The following is a 15617-nucleotide window of genomic DNA, read 5'->3' as shown; positions in this document are numbered from 1 at the left end:
CCTTAAAATGGCAAACATAAACATTATGCATTGCATTTAAAATTGCTCACAATCGATTTTACTAATTTTCAAATGATGATTTAAATGTTAAGGTTAAATTATTTTACTTTCCATTGATTTTTTGAGGAAATTTTGGAGAAAACTTGAAAAATAAAATTTGCATGCCTTATGGAAAAAAAACAAACTTTTTTCACTTTTGTAATTCGGAGAAGTTGGTTTGGTTTGGTTTTGGAAAACATTATAAACTTACAGGAATTAAGTTTATAATGTTTCCGAAAAATGTCAAGTATTTTTTCGTAAAGTACATTACAGGTTTTTAAATATTGCTCAATACCGTATGTAATTATAAATTCTAATGGGCGAATTAGAAAAAACTGAGACCGAAATGTGTGTACTCATCAGGGTTGTTAAAATATCAAAATATCAGCTCTCAGCAACTACAATTATCGCGCCTGAATATTCATGCCTCAAATACAACTGCTCTTCTCTCTTCATTGAAACTCTCAGCGCCGAACATAGCCGAACACGTTTTCGTGTTTACCCACTCGCGATTGACATTTTCCTTTTTTCTCTCATTCCCGCTTCCACGATCATCCTATCGCAACAGCGTTTAACCACAAAAACCGCCACAAAATCAATTTTGCAGACGCAGTTTAACGGGACGTCATGCGTTCTCTTTTTGCAGTTTTCGGAGAGATTGAGAGACTCAGCGGTGAGAGCGCATAGTCAAGGAAAAGGAGAGGAGTGATAGAGATAGAATGACATCGCTGGGAACCACGTGATCACGTGAGAGATCTCACAAGCTATAGTGACGGCCGCTATACTCTCTTGGATATTTTTGGTGCAGAGATAATCAATTGATAGCTTTTCTATCACTCATTTGCAACACTGGTACTCATGCTATTAAAAACCAAACAAAAAAAGTCACATTCTTGATATTAATATTATTAGTTACGAGAATTTGACACAAAAAGATAAAAGGAAAAACGATTAAAATGATAGAAGGGAAAACAACAAACGGCCATTTTTTGTCCGATTCCAATTAAATAATAGTAATTCATTGTGACAGCGTCCTTCCCCCATTCCCACCTCCACAGGCGTCCCGCTGGACATCTACTCCGTGTGGTACAAATTCCCGTACCCGTTCGGCATCAACATCTGCATCCTGCAGGGCCTCGCGGCGGAAACTTCCGCCAACGCAACCGTACTCACCATCACGGCGTTCACTGTGGAAAGGTAGGTGCAACAATTTGATTAATGCTGCCAAAATCGGAAGAGGGGCGAAAATCGAAATTTTCCTCTCATCAATTTCCCAACCATTTTTTTTTGTCCCACCAGATACATTGCCATCTGCAAGCCGTTCCTATCGCACACGGTGTCCAAACCGTCCCGCGCCGTTCGGTACATAATTGCCGTGTGGATCATCGCCATGTGCCTGGCCGTGCCCCAGGTTCGTTTCGTTTGTTCGATTTGGAGTTTATTGATAAACGTATTAATTAGGTGCATAAATTACACGATATCGGTTCGGCTCAGCCGCGGTGGAATAATTGAAATTTACATAAATACAAATTTATTCGTGATCGATGCTGTTCAGGTCCACGGATGTAATTTTGAACCGAATAGATCAAAGTTCGACTTCTAGAAATCATTTTGAATCGAAATTACAATCAAAACTGTTTGGCAATTTTGTTACGAAACGTTGAAGCCATTAATTTGAAACGAAAAGTGGGAATCCAACGAAGAACAAAGCAAACCATGCAATTTATCCCTCCCCTTTGAACTGCTCAATTAAAAAAGAAACATTTTCAAAGAAAACACTACACACGAGCAATTTGAGACTTTTTCAGCACACTCAGATGAACAGAGCAGTAGCGTGGATCATAATCACCGGAAAAACTCCCCCACCTCACCTGCTGGCCAAAATCGTTCATCCACGTGACGGGAGAAATTCCTTTCAAAATCTGTCAAAATTGGGAAACGATTCTCTGGAATTGACAAAATTGACAAAATTGACAAAATTGACAAAATTGACAAAATTGACAAAATTGACAAAATTGACAAAATTGACAAAATTGACAAAATTGACAAAATTGACAAAATTGACAAAATTGTCAAAATTGTCAAAATTGTCAAAATTGTCAAAATTGTCAAAATTGTCAAAATTGTCAAAATTGTCAATTTTGTCAATTTTGTCAATTTTGTCAATTTTGTCAATTTTGTCCTTTTTGACAATTTTGACAATTTTGACAATTTTGACAATTTTGACAATTTTGACAATTTTGACAATTTTGACAATTTTGACAATTTTGACAATTTTGACAATTTTGACAATTTTGACAATTTTGACAATTTTGACAATTTTGACAATTTTGACAATTTTGACAATTTTGACAATTTTGACAATTTTGACAATTTTGACAATTTTGACAATTTTGACAATTTTGACAATTTTGACAATTTTGACAATTTTGACAATTTTGACAATTTTGACAATTTTGACAATTTTGACAATTTTGACAATTTTGACAATTTTGACAATTTTGACAATTTTGACAATTTTGACAATTTTGACAATTTTGACAATTTTGACAATTTTGACAATTTTGACAATTTTGACAATTTTGACAATTTTGACAATTTTGACAATTTTGACAATTTTGACAATTTTGACAATTTTGACAATTTTGACAATTTCGACAATTTCGACAATTTCGACAATTTCGACAATTTTGACAATTTTGCCAATTTTGACAATTTTGACAATTTTGACAATTTTGACAATTTTGACAATTTTGACAATTTTGACAATTTTGACAATTTTGACAATTTTGACAATTTTGACAATTTTGACAATTTTGACAATTTTGACAATTTTGACAATTTTGACAATTTTGACAATTTTGACAATTTTGACAATTTTGACAATTTTGACAATTTTGACAATTTTGACAATTTTGACAATTTTGACAATTTTGACAATTTCGACAATTTCGACAATTTTGACAATTTTGCCAATTTTGTCAATTTTGTCAATTTTGACAATTTTGTCAATTTTGACAATTTTGACAATTTTGACAATTTTGTCAATTTTGTAAATTTTGTCAATTTTGTCAATTTGGTCAATTTTGTCAATTTTGTCAATTTTGTCAATTTTGTCAATTTTGTCAATTTTGTCAATTTTGTCAATTTTGTCAATTTTGTAAATTTTGTCAATTTTGTCAATTTTGTCAATTTTGTCAATTTTGTCAATTTTGTCAATTTTGTCAATTTTGACAATTTTGACAATTTTGACAATTTTGACAATTTTGACAATTTTGACAATTTTGACAATTTTGACAATTTTGACAATTTTGACAATTTTGACAATTTTGACAATTTTGACAATTTTGACAATTTTGACAATTTTGACAATTTTGACAATTTTGACAATTTTGACAATTTTGACAATTTTGACAATTTTGACAATTTTGACAATTTTGACAATTTTGACAATTTTGACAATTTTGACAATTTTGACAATTTTGACAATTTTGACAATTTTGACAATTTTGACAATTTTGACAATTTTGACAATTTTGACAATTTTGACAATTTTGACAATTTTGACAATTTTGACAATTTTGACAATTTTGACAATTTTGACAATTTTGACAATTTTGACAATTTTGACAATTTTGACAATTTTGACAATTTTGACAATTTTGACAATTTCGACAATTTCGACAATTTCGACAATTTCGACAATTTTGACAATTTTGCCAATTTTGACAATTTTGACAATTTTGACAATTTTGACAATTTTGACAATTTTGACAATTTTGACAATTTTGTCAATTTTGTAAATTTTGTCAATTTTGTCAATTTGGTCAATTTTGTCAATTTTGTCAATTTTGTCAATTTTGTCAATTTTGTCAATTTTGTCAATTTTGTCAATTTTGTCAATTTTGTCAATTTTGTAAATTTTGTCAATTTTGTCAATTTTGTCAATTTTGTCAATTTTGTCAATTTTGTCAATTTTGTCAATTTTGTCAATTTTGTCAATTTTGTCAATTTTGTCAATTTTGTCAATTTTGTCAATTTTGTCAATTTTGTCAATTTTGTCAATTTTGTCAATTTTGTCAATTTTGTCAATTTTGTCAATTTTGTCAATTTTGTCAATTTTGTCAATTTTGTCAATTTTGTCAATTTTGTCAATTTTGTCAATTTTGTATTTTTTTCAATTTTGTCAATTTTGTCAATTTTGTCAATTTTGTCAATTTTGTCAATTTTGTCAATTTTGTCAATTTTGTCAATTTTGTCAATTTTGTCAATTTTGTCAATTTTGTCAATTTTGTCAATTTTGTCAATTTTGTCAATTTTGTCAATTTTGTAAATTTTGTCAATTTTGTAAATTTTGTAAATTTTGTAAATTTTGTAAATTTTGTAAATTTTGTAAATTTGGTCAATTTTGTCAATTTTGTCAATTTTGTCAATTTTGTCAATTTTGTCAATTTTGTAAATTTTGTCAATTTTGTCAATTTTGTCAATTTTGTCAATTTTGTCAATTTTGTCAATTTTGTCAATTTTGTCAATTTTGTCAATTTTGTCAATTTTGTCAATTTTGTCAATTTTGTCAATTTTGTCAATTTTGTCAATTTTGTCAATTTTGTCAATTTTGTCAATTTTGTCAATTTTGTCAATTTTGTCAATTTTGTCAATTTTGTCAATTTTGTCAATTTTGTCAATTTTGTCAATTTTGTCAATTTTGTCAATTTTGTCAATTTTGTCAATTTTGTCAATTTTGTCAATTTTGTCAATTTTGTCAATTTTGTCAATTTTGTCAATTTTGTCAATTTTGTCAATTTTGTCAATTTTGTCAATTTTGTCAATTTTGTCAATTTTGTCAATTTTGTCAATTTTGTCAATTTTGTCAATTTTGTCAATTTTGTCGATTTTGTCAATTTTGTCAATTTTGTCAATTTTGTCAATTTTGTCAATTTTGTCAATTTTGTCAATTTTGTCAATTTTGTCAATTTTGTCAATTTTGTCAATTTTGTCAATTTTGTCAGTTTTGTCAATTTTGTCAATTTTGTCAATTTTGTCAATTTTGTCAATTTTGTCAATTTTGTCAATTTTGTCAATTTTGTCAATTTTGTCAATTTTGTCAATTTTGTCAATTTTGTCAATTTTGTCAATTTTGTCAATTTTGTCAATTTTGTCAATTTTGTCAATTTTGTCAATTTTGTCAATTTTGTCAATTTTGTATTTTTTCAATTTTGTCAATTTTGTCAATTTTGTCAATTTTGTCAATTTTGTCAATTTTGTCAATTTTGTCAATTTTGTCAATTTTGTCAATTTTGTCAATTTTGTCAATTTTGTCAATTTTGTCAATTTTGTCAATTTTGTCAATTTTGTCAATTTTGTCAATTTTGTCAATTTTGTCAATTTTGTCAATTTTGTCAATTTAGTCAATTTTGTCAATTTTGTCAATTTTGTCGATTTTGACAATTTTGACAATTTTGTCAATTTTGTCAATTTTGTCAATTTTGTCAATTTTGTCAATTTTGTCAATTTTGTCAATTTTGTCAATTTTGTCAATTTTGTCAATTTTGTCAATTTTGTCCATTTTGTCAATTTTGTCAATTTTGTCCATTTTGTCAATTTTGTCAATTTTGTCAATTTTGTAATTCAAAATTACTCAAATAACTTAAATTACATATAATCTTGTAATTCAAAATTACAGATTTCGCGTTGAATTGCTCAACTGTCAAACTGTTGAAGAATTTTCCTCCCCCTCACCAAAAAAACAATGTTTACACTGTATAAATTTCACACACTCATTTCTTGTCGTTTCCGTCCCCCTCCAACACGTCCAAAACAGGCCCTCGCCCTCGTAATCGACGACTCGTTCGGGACGTGCACGGTGCGGCAGGACCGGCAGCGCCATGTGTTCACCATGTCGGCGGTGATTGTTTTCGTGTGCCCGATGTGTGTCCTCACGGTGCTGTACGTCCTGATCGGGCTGCAGCTTCGGCGGTCCAAGGTGATGAAGCGGGGCGTCCAGCTGAGGAGCAGCGTGCGGTTGAAGGTAATTCCAGAGATTACTTTTTGTTACAATTGGGTGAAACTTTTTTTTTTTTTTTTTTTTTTTTTTTTTTTTTTGAGGCAGACATTCCATCTAGAAAACCAGTCTATGTCAAGGTTATCTCTCGATAACGTCCAAAACAGAAAAGGTCCAGCAAAATTGTTTTTTTTTTTTTGTTCAGTGCCGGCTTTTGATGAAAGTTTTAATTTGTTTTGTCTATTTCTGTGTCGGAGGCTGACCCAACGTAATTAGATTTGGATAATGATCCACTCAACTTTCCAAGTCTCAAACTATTTCCCAATTTATTTTTCCTCTCAACAGATGGAAACCGGACGCAAAAAAAAATGTGTCCAAATATTAGATTTCTTCACTCCAATAACACCAATGCGTGTCTTTTTCCACCCTCGTCAGCACACGTGTGTGCATCGAAACGAAAAAATGCAATCAGATTTTTCTTTCCGCTTCCCGTATGCCAAAACTTACCGACCAGAGGCGCTTGCAGCAACAGACAACGTTGCAACGTTGCAATTCTACTGAAAGCACAAAGTTTGCAGTGTTATCAGAAAGTATCATTTGTTTTAGGAACACACACGAATTTCGAGTCGAGTTCAGAGATGAAATGTGAACACGAGCGAAATTGAGCTTGCTAGAATTCATTCTAAATTTGTCTAGCTTGTCGGAGAGCAATCAAACTTTAATTAAAGTTTATTGTTTTGCGAGTTCAACAAGTTGTCCAACCGTTGATTGTTTCCTTCTGGAAATTTATTTCAATTTAATGTTGATTCATGCAACCACATCGGTTCGAAGCACAATTTTACAAATTTGTTTAATTTTCAACCCAAGCTTGAGAAAACGTCGAATTTAAAGGCTCTGGTAACGTCACCGCAGCTTTAAGTTATAGAAAGAGGAGAAGGGTGAAAAACTCTCTTCCACGTTTCGGTTATTAGCACTCAATTTGCGTGTCGTTATGTACATGTTTAGAGCTTGCTGTTCACTCCCGAGAGAATCGCAAGGAGCGTGAAATATTGACTTTGTCGATGTGAAATAGATTAAACGACTAAGCCGTGTCAACCATGGAATGGGGTCTGCTAGTTTAAGGCTTTTTTATTCATGTCATGTCAACGAGTTTATTGAATTTATTCAAGGGATTTTTTATATCAACCATAAAATCATTTGATTTTTTAGAAAATCTGAATGTATGGTAATGTGGCTCAGTAGTTTTTCACGCTCAAAAATTTCACCGGGCCCCTAATTTTAAAACACTTAATATCACGGAAATTTCACGGAACCAGATAAATGTTAAACTTTACCTATTTTTTTATTTGCTATTTTTTAGTTACGTAAGATTGTTCTTACCAAGAACTAATTCGAATAATAAAAGTAGAATAAGAAAAGTGGCATTGGAAAAAAGTTTGATCTTATTAAATAATAGTCAACAAATGTAAGGCTAGTGCATTATCATTAATTGATTTTTTTAAATATATTTTATTGATTTCCATATCAATACAAGATTTAAGTCTTGTCTATCCAAAATGATTAAAAAAAACTTGAATACTCTGCAAAAAATTTACCAATAAAAAATATTTTTTAAAATCTGATATACCTTTTCAAAAAGACAAAAAAAATAATATGATCTGTAATCAAATCATAAAAAAATCAAAGATATTGTGCTCTTTTTTCTATTTTAACGGAAATGATAAGTTCCATTGATTTTTACACTGGAAATTTGAAAATTCCACGAGAACCATTTAACCAAATCAGCAAATAGCGAAAAATCAGAAAAAAATTGCAATGTTCCAAAAAAAACCTGACTTTAGGGGTCAACAATATTTTTGTAATTATGTTGAAATTCTATCTTTAAGGTAAAATGGTAGTCTTATTGTAAGTTCATTTTGGGATATGATATGATTAATTCTTAAATAGTTCATATCACAATTTAAAGCGGACAAAATTTAAATAAAAAGGTTTTTTTATGTTTTTAGCATTGATTAGACAAATAATGCTAAATTTCACAGGATTTCCCGAAAATCACCAAAATTTCACGAAATTTACCACCAAAGAGAGTTACTCCTTTGCTCACTGTCTTTACCCAGTATTTCTGAAAAAAAAACAGTCGAACTAGAAGTGAATTATCGGTAAGATAAGATTGAAAAGTTTAAATTCAAACAAAATCATTTTTTTAACTAATTTCGATATTCAAAATTATTGGAAAGAAGAACCGTTAAAGCATTAGGAAATTTAGGTGTGGAAGGCTTGTTTTGAGCGACTTGCCGAAAAAAATCGTTGGTCAACTTTGGCTGTGTTTTTACTATCTTGATAAATCTATAGCAGAAAGCTACAGCGTGGTACGACCCGTAATGCTATGCTGATGATAATTCTATAGCAGAAATATGAAAAAAAAACAAGTTATTTCAATAAAAAAAGGAAAAGGTAACGATAAACCAAATAATATCGGAAACAAACATAAATATGAAATATTTAAAGTATGCAATGCAAACATTTAACGAGAAAAGCAAATCATGAGAAGCGCTAGTGATTTTTCACGGCAAAAAAAAAGAAAAAAACATTCAAATTTATTGACAATATCACAGAATCCTGGAAACTGAAATATCATTAAAAATATGATATTTCAAAACTTTTATATAATAACATTGTGGACAGATTATTTTAGATACAAATTATTCAATAAAAACTATTTTGCTGGCTAAAGTTTGGTTAAAAACTTTGATTAAATTTTATCAGTAGACATTTTTATTATCAGTGCCTAAAATTAAGCTTTTAAATTCAGTAAGGCAAGTACAAATTTAATTTCAAAATTGTCCCTAATACAAATTTTATAAAAAAATCCAAAATGTTGAAACAGTAATTTTACTGTCAAAAATATGCTAACTTTAAGTTGGAAAAAACATTCCAATCCAAGGTCTTAAAAATCAAAATATGGAAAAGGCCTAAACCGTTTGACTATTATTACAAAAATAAACGTTATAAAGTGAATTCTAAATATTCGAAAATTAATATTTTCTTTAACAAACACATTGAGCAGTTCTCTAGGATTTCGGTCATTCGATTTTTTTTTATATTTTTTAATCCGACTGTAACTTTTTTGGTGCCTTCGGTATGCCCAAGGAAGCCATTTTGCATCATTAGTTTGTCCATATAATTTTCCATACAAATTTGGCAGCTGTACATACACAAATTATGTATGAAAATTCAAAAATCTGTATCTTTTGAAGGAATTTTTTGATCGATTTGGTGTCTTGGGCAAAGTTGTAGGTATGGATACGGACTACACTGGAAAAAAATGATACACGGTAAAAAAAATTTTGGTGATTTTTTATTTAACTTTTTATCACTAAACTCAATTTGCAAAAAAACACTGTTTTAATTTTTTGTTTTTTTTTTTCCTTTATTTAATTAAGTTTTGTTTAATACAACCGGATTAGTTAAGAATGACTGTTGTTGGTCGTGTACTGCAGCGTTCAAATTCAATTATTTTTGATTTGTTTTAGAGGACATAAAATGCCAACTTTTCAGAAATTTCCAGGTTGTGCAAAAAATTATTGAACGAGTTATGAATTTTTGAATCAATACTGATATTTTCAAAAAATCGAAATATTGGTCGCAAAAATTTTTCAACTTCATTTTTCGATGTAAAATCAAATTTGCAATCAAAAAGAATTTTACTGAAATTTTGATAAAATGCACCGTTTCCAAGTTAAATCCATATTTAGGTGACTTTTTTGAAAATAGTCGCAGTTTTTAATTTTTTAATTAGTGCACATGTTTGTCCACGTTTGAAAAAAATGTTTTTGAAAAGCTGAGAAAATTCTCTATATTTTGCTTCTTCGGACTTTGTTGATACGACCTTTAGTTGCTGAGATATTGCAATGCAAGTGTTTAAAAACAGAAAAATTGATGTTTTCTAAGTCTCACCCAAACAACCCACCATTTTCTAATGTCGATATCTCAGCAACTAATGGTCCGATTTTCAATGTTAAAATATAAAACATTTGTGAAATTTTCCGATCTTTTTGAAAACAATATATTCAAAATTTTCAAATCAAGACTTACATTTTAAAAGGGCGTAATATTGAATGTTGGGGCTGTATGGGTGAGACTTAGAAAACATCAATTTTCCTGTTTTTAAACCTTTGCATTGCAATACCTCAGCAACTAAAGGTCGTATCAACAAAGTCCGGAGAAGCAAAATATAGAGAATTTTATCAGCTTTTCAAAAATATTTTTTTCAAAAGTGGGCAAACATGTGCAATAATTTAAAAAAATGGAAAACTTCGACTATTTTCAAAAAAGTCACCTAAATATGGATTAACTTGAAAATGGAGCATTTTATCAATATTTCAGTAAAGTACTTTTTGATTGCAAATTTGATTTTACATCGAAAAATTTAATTTAAAAAATTTTTGCGACCAAAATTTCGATTTTTTAAAAAAATCAGTATTGATTAAAAAATTTATAACTCGGTCAATAATTTTTTGCACAACCTGGAAATTTCCGAAAAGTTGGCATTTGATGTCCTCTAAAACATATAAAAAAAAACAGTTTTTTTTGCAAATCAAATCTTAGTGATAAAAAGTTAAATTAAAAAATCACCAAATTTTTTTTACCGTGTATAATTTTTTTCCAGTGTATTCCGTATCCATACCTACAACTTTGCCGAAGACACCAAATCGATCAAAAAAATCCTTCAAAAGAGACAGATTTTTGAATTTTCATACATCATTTTTGTATGGACAGCTGCCAAATTTGTATAGAAAATTATATGGACAAACTAATGATGCAAAATGGCTTCTTTGGGCAAACCGAAGGCACCAAAAAAGTTTCAGTCGGATTAAAAAATACAAAAATTAAAATTGAAGAAAAAAGACCGATTTCGTAGAGAATTGCTCATTATTTTCCATCAATTGGAGGTCAATAAAAGGATCAAGTGAAATTTGTATTTGATTTGCAAAACTAATTTCACAAATTCACTGCTTCCACGGAAGCGTGAAAAATCATTGATAATTATACAATGCTTTTTTGCTTTTTTGCTTTTTTTGCTTTTTTGCTTTTTTGCTGCTATTTTTTAGCTTTTCGTTTTTATTTATTATTTTTTATGTGTTTTTATTTGTTTTCAGTTTTTTGGACATTTCGTTTTTTCGAACATGTTGAATAACCTTAACCAAGGATCACTCAGCAATTGAAGCATTACCACTTTAACCATCGTGCACCACTTTCAACGTGCCCGGAATCGTCGTGGGTTAATCCCTGCAACGATGATTTCTTGACATTGCCAAGTGTTGTACATGTTGCGCGTTGTGATGTGGCTTCAACGACAATCGAATGCATTATTCGAAAGATAAAAGCGTGCTATTCCGTGCCGTACACGGAATGAATTGCTCATCCTTTCTGTACGTGACCTTTCGCAGATCCTTGGCCTTCTTCTGTGCAAAAGAAGACGACTACGACGGATGTTGCTGATTCCGTTGAAATATCCGTTGTTTTCTCCTTCCAGGGTTGTTGCGTTCTTCCGGTTCTCACACATTTATTGAAGTATATTTGATTGCAAACTTGATTGTCTTTCCCCCCTCTTCCTGAACCCCCCCAACAGCACAGCATCTTCCGGAAGGGTTCCCAGCGGACGATTGTTACCATCAACTACCAGCAGAACAGCAGCGCCAGCAACACCGAATCGCCCCAGCACTACAGCGAAAGTATGCTCACGACGGCGATGCAGCCGGAGCCCCTCCAGGCGAAGCTTTCGCTGCCGGCCAATCTGGGGAAAAATGCCGACAGCAATCACCACCACCAGCAGCATAGGATGGTGGAACAGACCAACTCGAACGTTTCCCAGTCCTGCCAGGACGGGCGGATTAATTACTCGAACCGGGCCCAGTACCACAGCACCCGGCACGTGGTCAAGATGCTCGGTAAGTATTTGCTGATATTGTAACACCAAACGCCGTTAAAGTGATGAACTGCCTGCGGTTTCCCAAACTATTAAATTTAATCAACTCAACCTTAAGTTACGGAGCAAGTTAAGAAAAGGATTCCCTGGAATGTAAATTGCTCTCCAGGAGTTTTGATTAAGAGCGAGTTTTTCACCGATGTGAAACAGGTCGTATCGAGGTGCTCCGATTTGGATGAAACTTTCAGGGTTTGTTTGTCTATACATGAGATGAACTCATGCCAAATATGAGCCCTCTACGACAAAGGGAAGTGGGGTAAAACGGGCATTGAAGTTTGAGGTCCAAAAAACATGAAAAATCTTAAAATTGCTCGCATTTCCGTAAAACTTCATCAATTCCAACTCTCTTAGATGCATTCGAAAGGTATTTTGAAGCCCTTCAAAATGTGCTATAGACATCCAGGATTGGTTTGACTTTTTATCATAGCTTTTGCAAATTACTGTTAAAAATGGATTTTTTTAAAACCTTAATAACTTTTGGCAACAGCCTCCAACACCCATACTCCCATAGGTCAAAAGTTAGGGAATTTCAAGGACTATAAGCCTACGGTATTAACTTTTTGGCCAATCGCAGTTTTTCTCATAGTTTTTCGATTTTTCTAGAAGAAACATTTTACAACGTTAGTTTTTGCCCTGTAGGCCTCCATAGCGGCACTTTTTGGTTTCAATTTTGACATATTCGGAATCCTCAGAAAATTTTACATTAGATTGAGGTGTTGGAATTTTGAATTTGATTGGAAAAAAATGCCATTTAGAATTAATTAAAATATTATTTAGCATTTTGTCGGATTAGGGGTAGAACAAGTTTTCGCCTACTTGATACAGCATTTGACGTATTGATCATAGGGTAAATAAGATCGATTTCTTTTTTCAAAAATGTTTTATTTAATTATTTTTTAAATCAAAATTACAACTCCAATACTTCTAACTTACGTAAAATTGTCCGAAAATTCCGAATATGACAAAATTGAAACCAAAAAGTGCCGCTATGGAGGCCTACAGGGCAAAAACTAACGTTGTAAAATGTTTGTTCTAGAAAAATCGAAAAACTATGAAAAAAACTGCGATTGGCCAAAAAGTTAATACCGTAGGCTTATAGTCCATGAAATTCCCTAACTTTTGACCTATGGGAGTATGGGTGTTGGAGGCTGTTGCCAAAAGTTATTAAGGTTTTAAAAAAATCAATTTTTAACAGTAATTTGCAAAAGCTATGAGAAAAAGTCAAACCAATCCTGGATGTCTATAGCACATTTTGAAGGGCTTCAAAATACCTTTCGAATGCATCTAAGAGAGTTGGAATTGATGAAGTTTTACGGAAATGCGAGCAATTTTAAGATTTTTCATGTTTATTTGACCTCAAACTTCAATGCCCGTTTTACCCCACTTCCCTTTGTCGTAGAGGGCTCATATTTGGCATGAGTTCATCTCATGTATAGACGTATAGACAAACAAACCCTGAAAGTTTCATCCAAATCGGAGCACCTCGATACGACCTCTAGAACAAACCGAGCAGAATCTACAAATACTGCCTCTTAATCCACCAGCTTTGTTAGAGGGATTCAATTTAATTAGCCGCTGGATGCGAAGCAAAAACAGATTAGATTACTATCTCGTCCAGAATGAAATAACGTACAGTGTACAATAGGGTGCTCCGAAAAATAAGATCCAACCGTAAAAGTTTTTTTGAGTTATTTATCTGTATCAATTTTAAGGGAATTTGTAATAGATTGCTACATTTCAAGATTAAGGACATAAATAAAGAAGTCTTACCTTAAAGACAGTATTTTAAAACACTCATAAGTAAACTTACTGAAATTTCAACATTTCAAAATAAAAACACACTCATACAGCTGATATGGAATCATTCATTTTCAACAAACGTAAGATCCGACAAAAAAATGTCTGCAAAAAAAGCTTTGTGTGGTTTTCAAAATCGAAATATCACTTAAAAAAAATCATTTGAATGATTTTTGAATCATCCCAAATATACTAAAAAAGTTCTAAACGCAGGGGAACGCCTTTTGAATTGATTTCAGTTGATTGCTCTTAACTTACCATTGAAAATTGTACCTTTTTGTAAACAAAAATATACCCCCTTATTTTGTGGGCTGACATTGACAAAATCTTTAAATAAAATTTGTACCAGCCTTATCAAAGAAGATATTTTTCACCATAAGTTCGCCCATTCAACATTTTTTCTTATCTTGAAACCAGTTTTTCTGATCAGTTTGCTTTCTTGGGCAAAGTTGTAGTTAGTTCTTAGAACTTCTCAGAAAAAAAATAGTTACACTTAAAATAAATTCTATTATCGTATTTCGACCTTCACAAAAAAAATGCAATGCTTTCCACAAAAATGGTCTTTTCTCACACATTTAAAATAAATTTTAATGTTCGAAAAACCGGCATGCCATTCGTTTTTAAGAGCCTTAAATCGCTGGTGCAATTGTGACAGTTCGATCTAAAACAGCCACAGAACTAGCAACACACATTTTTAAGCTACAGCACAATTTCCAAGGGGATATGCCTATGAGCAACTCTCTACGAAATCGGACGATTTCGACCATTTTTATTTTTTTGTGTTTTTTGATTTGATTCAAACTTTGTAAGAGCCTTCCCTATGACCAAAGAAGCTATTTTGTGTCTTTGGTTCACCCATCCAAGTCTCCATACAATTTCGGTCCTTTCCATACAAAAATGGTACGTAAATATTCAAACAGCTGTAACATTTGACTGAATTTTGTGATCAATTTTGTGTCTTCTGCAAAGTTGTAGGTATTGTTGAGGACTTTTGAGGAAAAAATAGGTACACGGAAGAAAAAAATTTGCCGATTTTTTAATTAACATTTTTTTCACAAAAACTCAATTTCCCAAAATACGTATTTTCTGATTTTCGAGATTTTTTGATATGTCTTAGGGGACAAAAATCCGCAACTTTTGAGCTATAGGAAACATGGTCAAAAAATCTGCCGCCTAGTAATGAATTTTGAAAAAATAGTGATTTTTGGATAAAATCGAAATTTTATGCAAAAACAAATCTGACGTAATATTTTAATGTAAAATTGAATTTCCAATCGCAAAGAACTTTACAGATTTTTTGATAAAAGATTCTGTTTTCAAGATATAGCCACCGAAAGTTTGATTTTAGCGAAATATTTGCAGTTTTTCGATTTTTAAAAATAGTAACCAAGAGTGACCATTCCTAAAAATATTTTTTTGAAAGTTTAGAAAATTTGCTATAAATTGTCTAAGAGACATTGAAGATTGGGCCTCTGGTTGCTGAGATACAGCAGCTTAAACAAAAAGAAACACGAAAATTGAAGTTTTCTAAGTCTCACCCAAACAACCCACCATTTTCTAATGTCGATATCTCAGCGACTAATGGTCCGATTTACAATGTTAAAACATGAAACATTCGTGAAATTTTCCGATCTTTTCAAAAAAAAGTATTTTGAATTTTTTTAAATCAAGACTTACATTTTAAAGGGGCCAAACATTGATTATTACGCCCATTTAAAATGTTAGTCTAGATTTAATTTTTTTTTAAATAATTTTTTTCGAAGAGATCGGAAAATTTCACGAATGTTTCAT

General features: G+C 31.4%; 1 protein-coding gene across 3 annotated transcripts in view; it reads left to right on the top strand.

Annotated features, from left to right (window-relative positions):
• Positions 1 to 15617, top strand: part of LOC6048863 (pyrokinin-1 receptor) — a 39267-nt gene that overhangs the window by 9046 nt on the left and 14604 nt on the right. For all 3 annotated transcript variants that reach the window (XM_038249291.1, XM_038249292.1, XM_038249293.1), the window contains exons 2-5: positions 1098 to 1236; positions 1339 to 1450; positions 5861 to 6067; positions 11673 to 11991. In XM_038249291.1, coding sequence (XP_038105219.1) covers positions 1098 to 1236; positions 1339 to 1450; positions 5861 to 6067; positions 11673 to 11991 — 777 coding nt within the window. The remainder of the gene's footprint in view (positions 1 to 1097; positions 1237 to 1338; positions 1451 to 5860; positions 6068 to 11672; positions 11992 to 15617) is intronic.

This window comes from Culex quinquefasciatus, chromosome 1 (assembly GCF_015732765.1).
Source record: "Culex quinquefasciatus strain JHB chromosome 1, VPISU_Cqui_1.0_pri_paternal, whole genome shotgun sequence".
Lineage (NCBI taxonomy): Eukaryota > Metazoa > Arthropoda > Insecta > Diptera > Culicidae > Culex > Culex quinquefasciatus.
The sequence above is the reverse complement of the archived record's forward strand: the minus strand, read 5'-3'. Positions and strand labels throughout refer to the sequence as shown.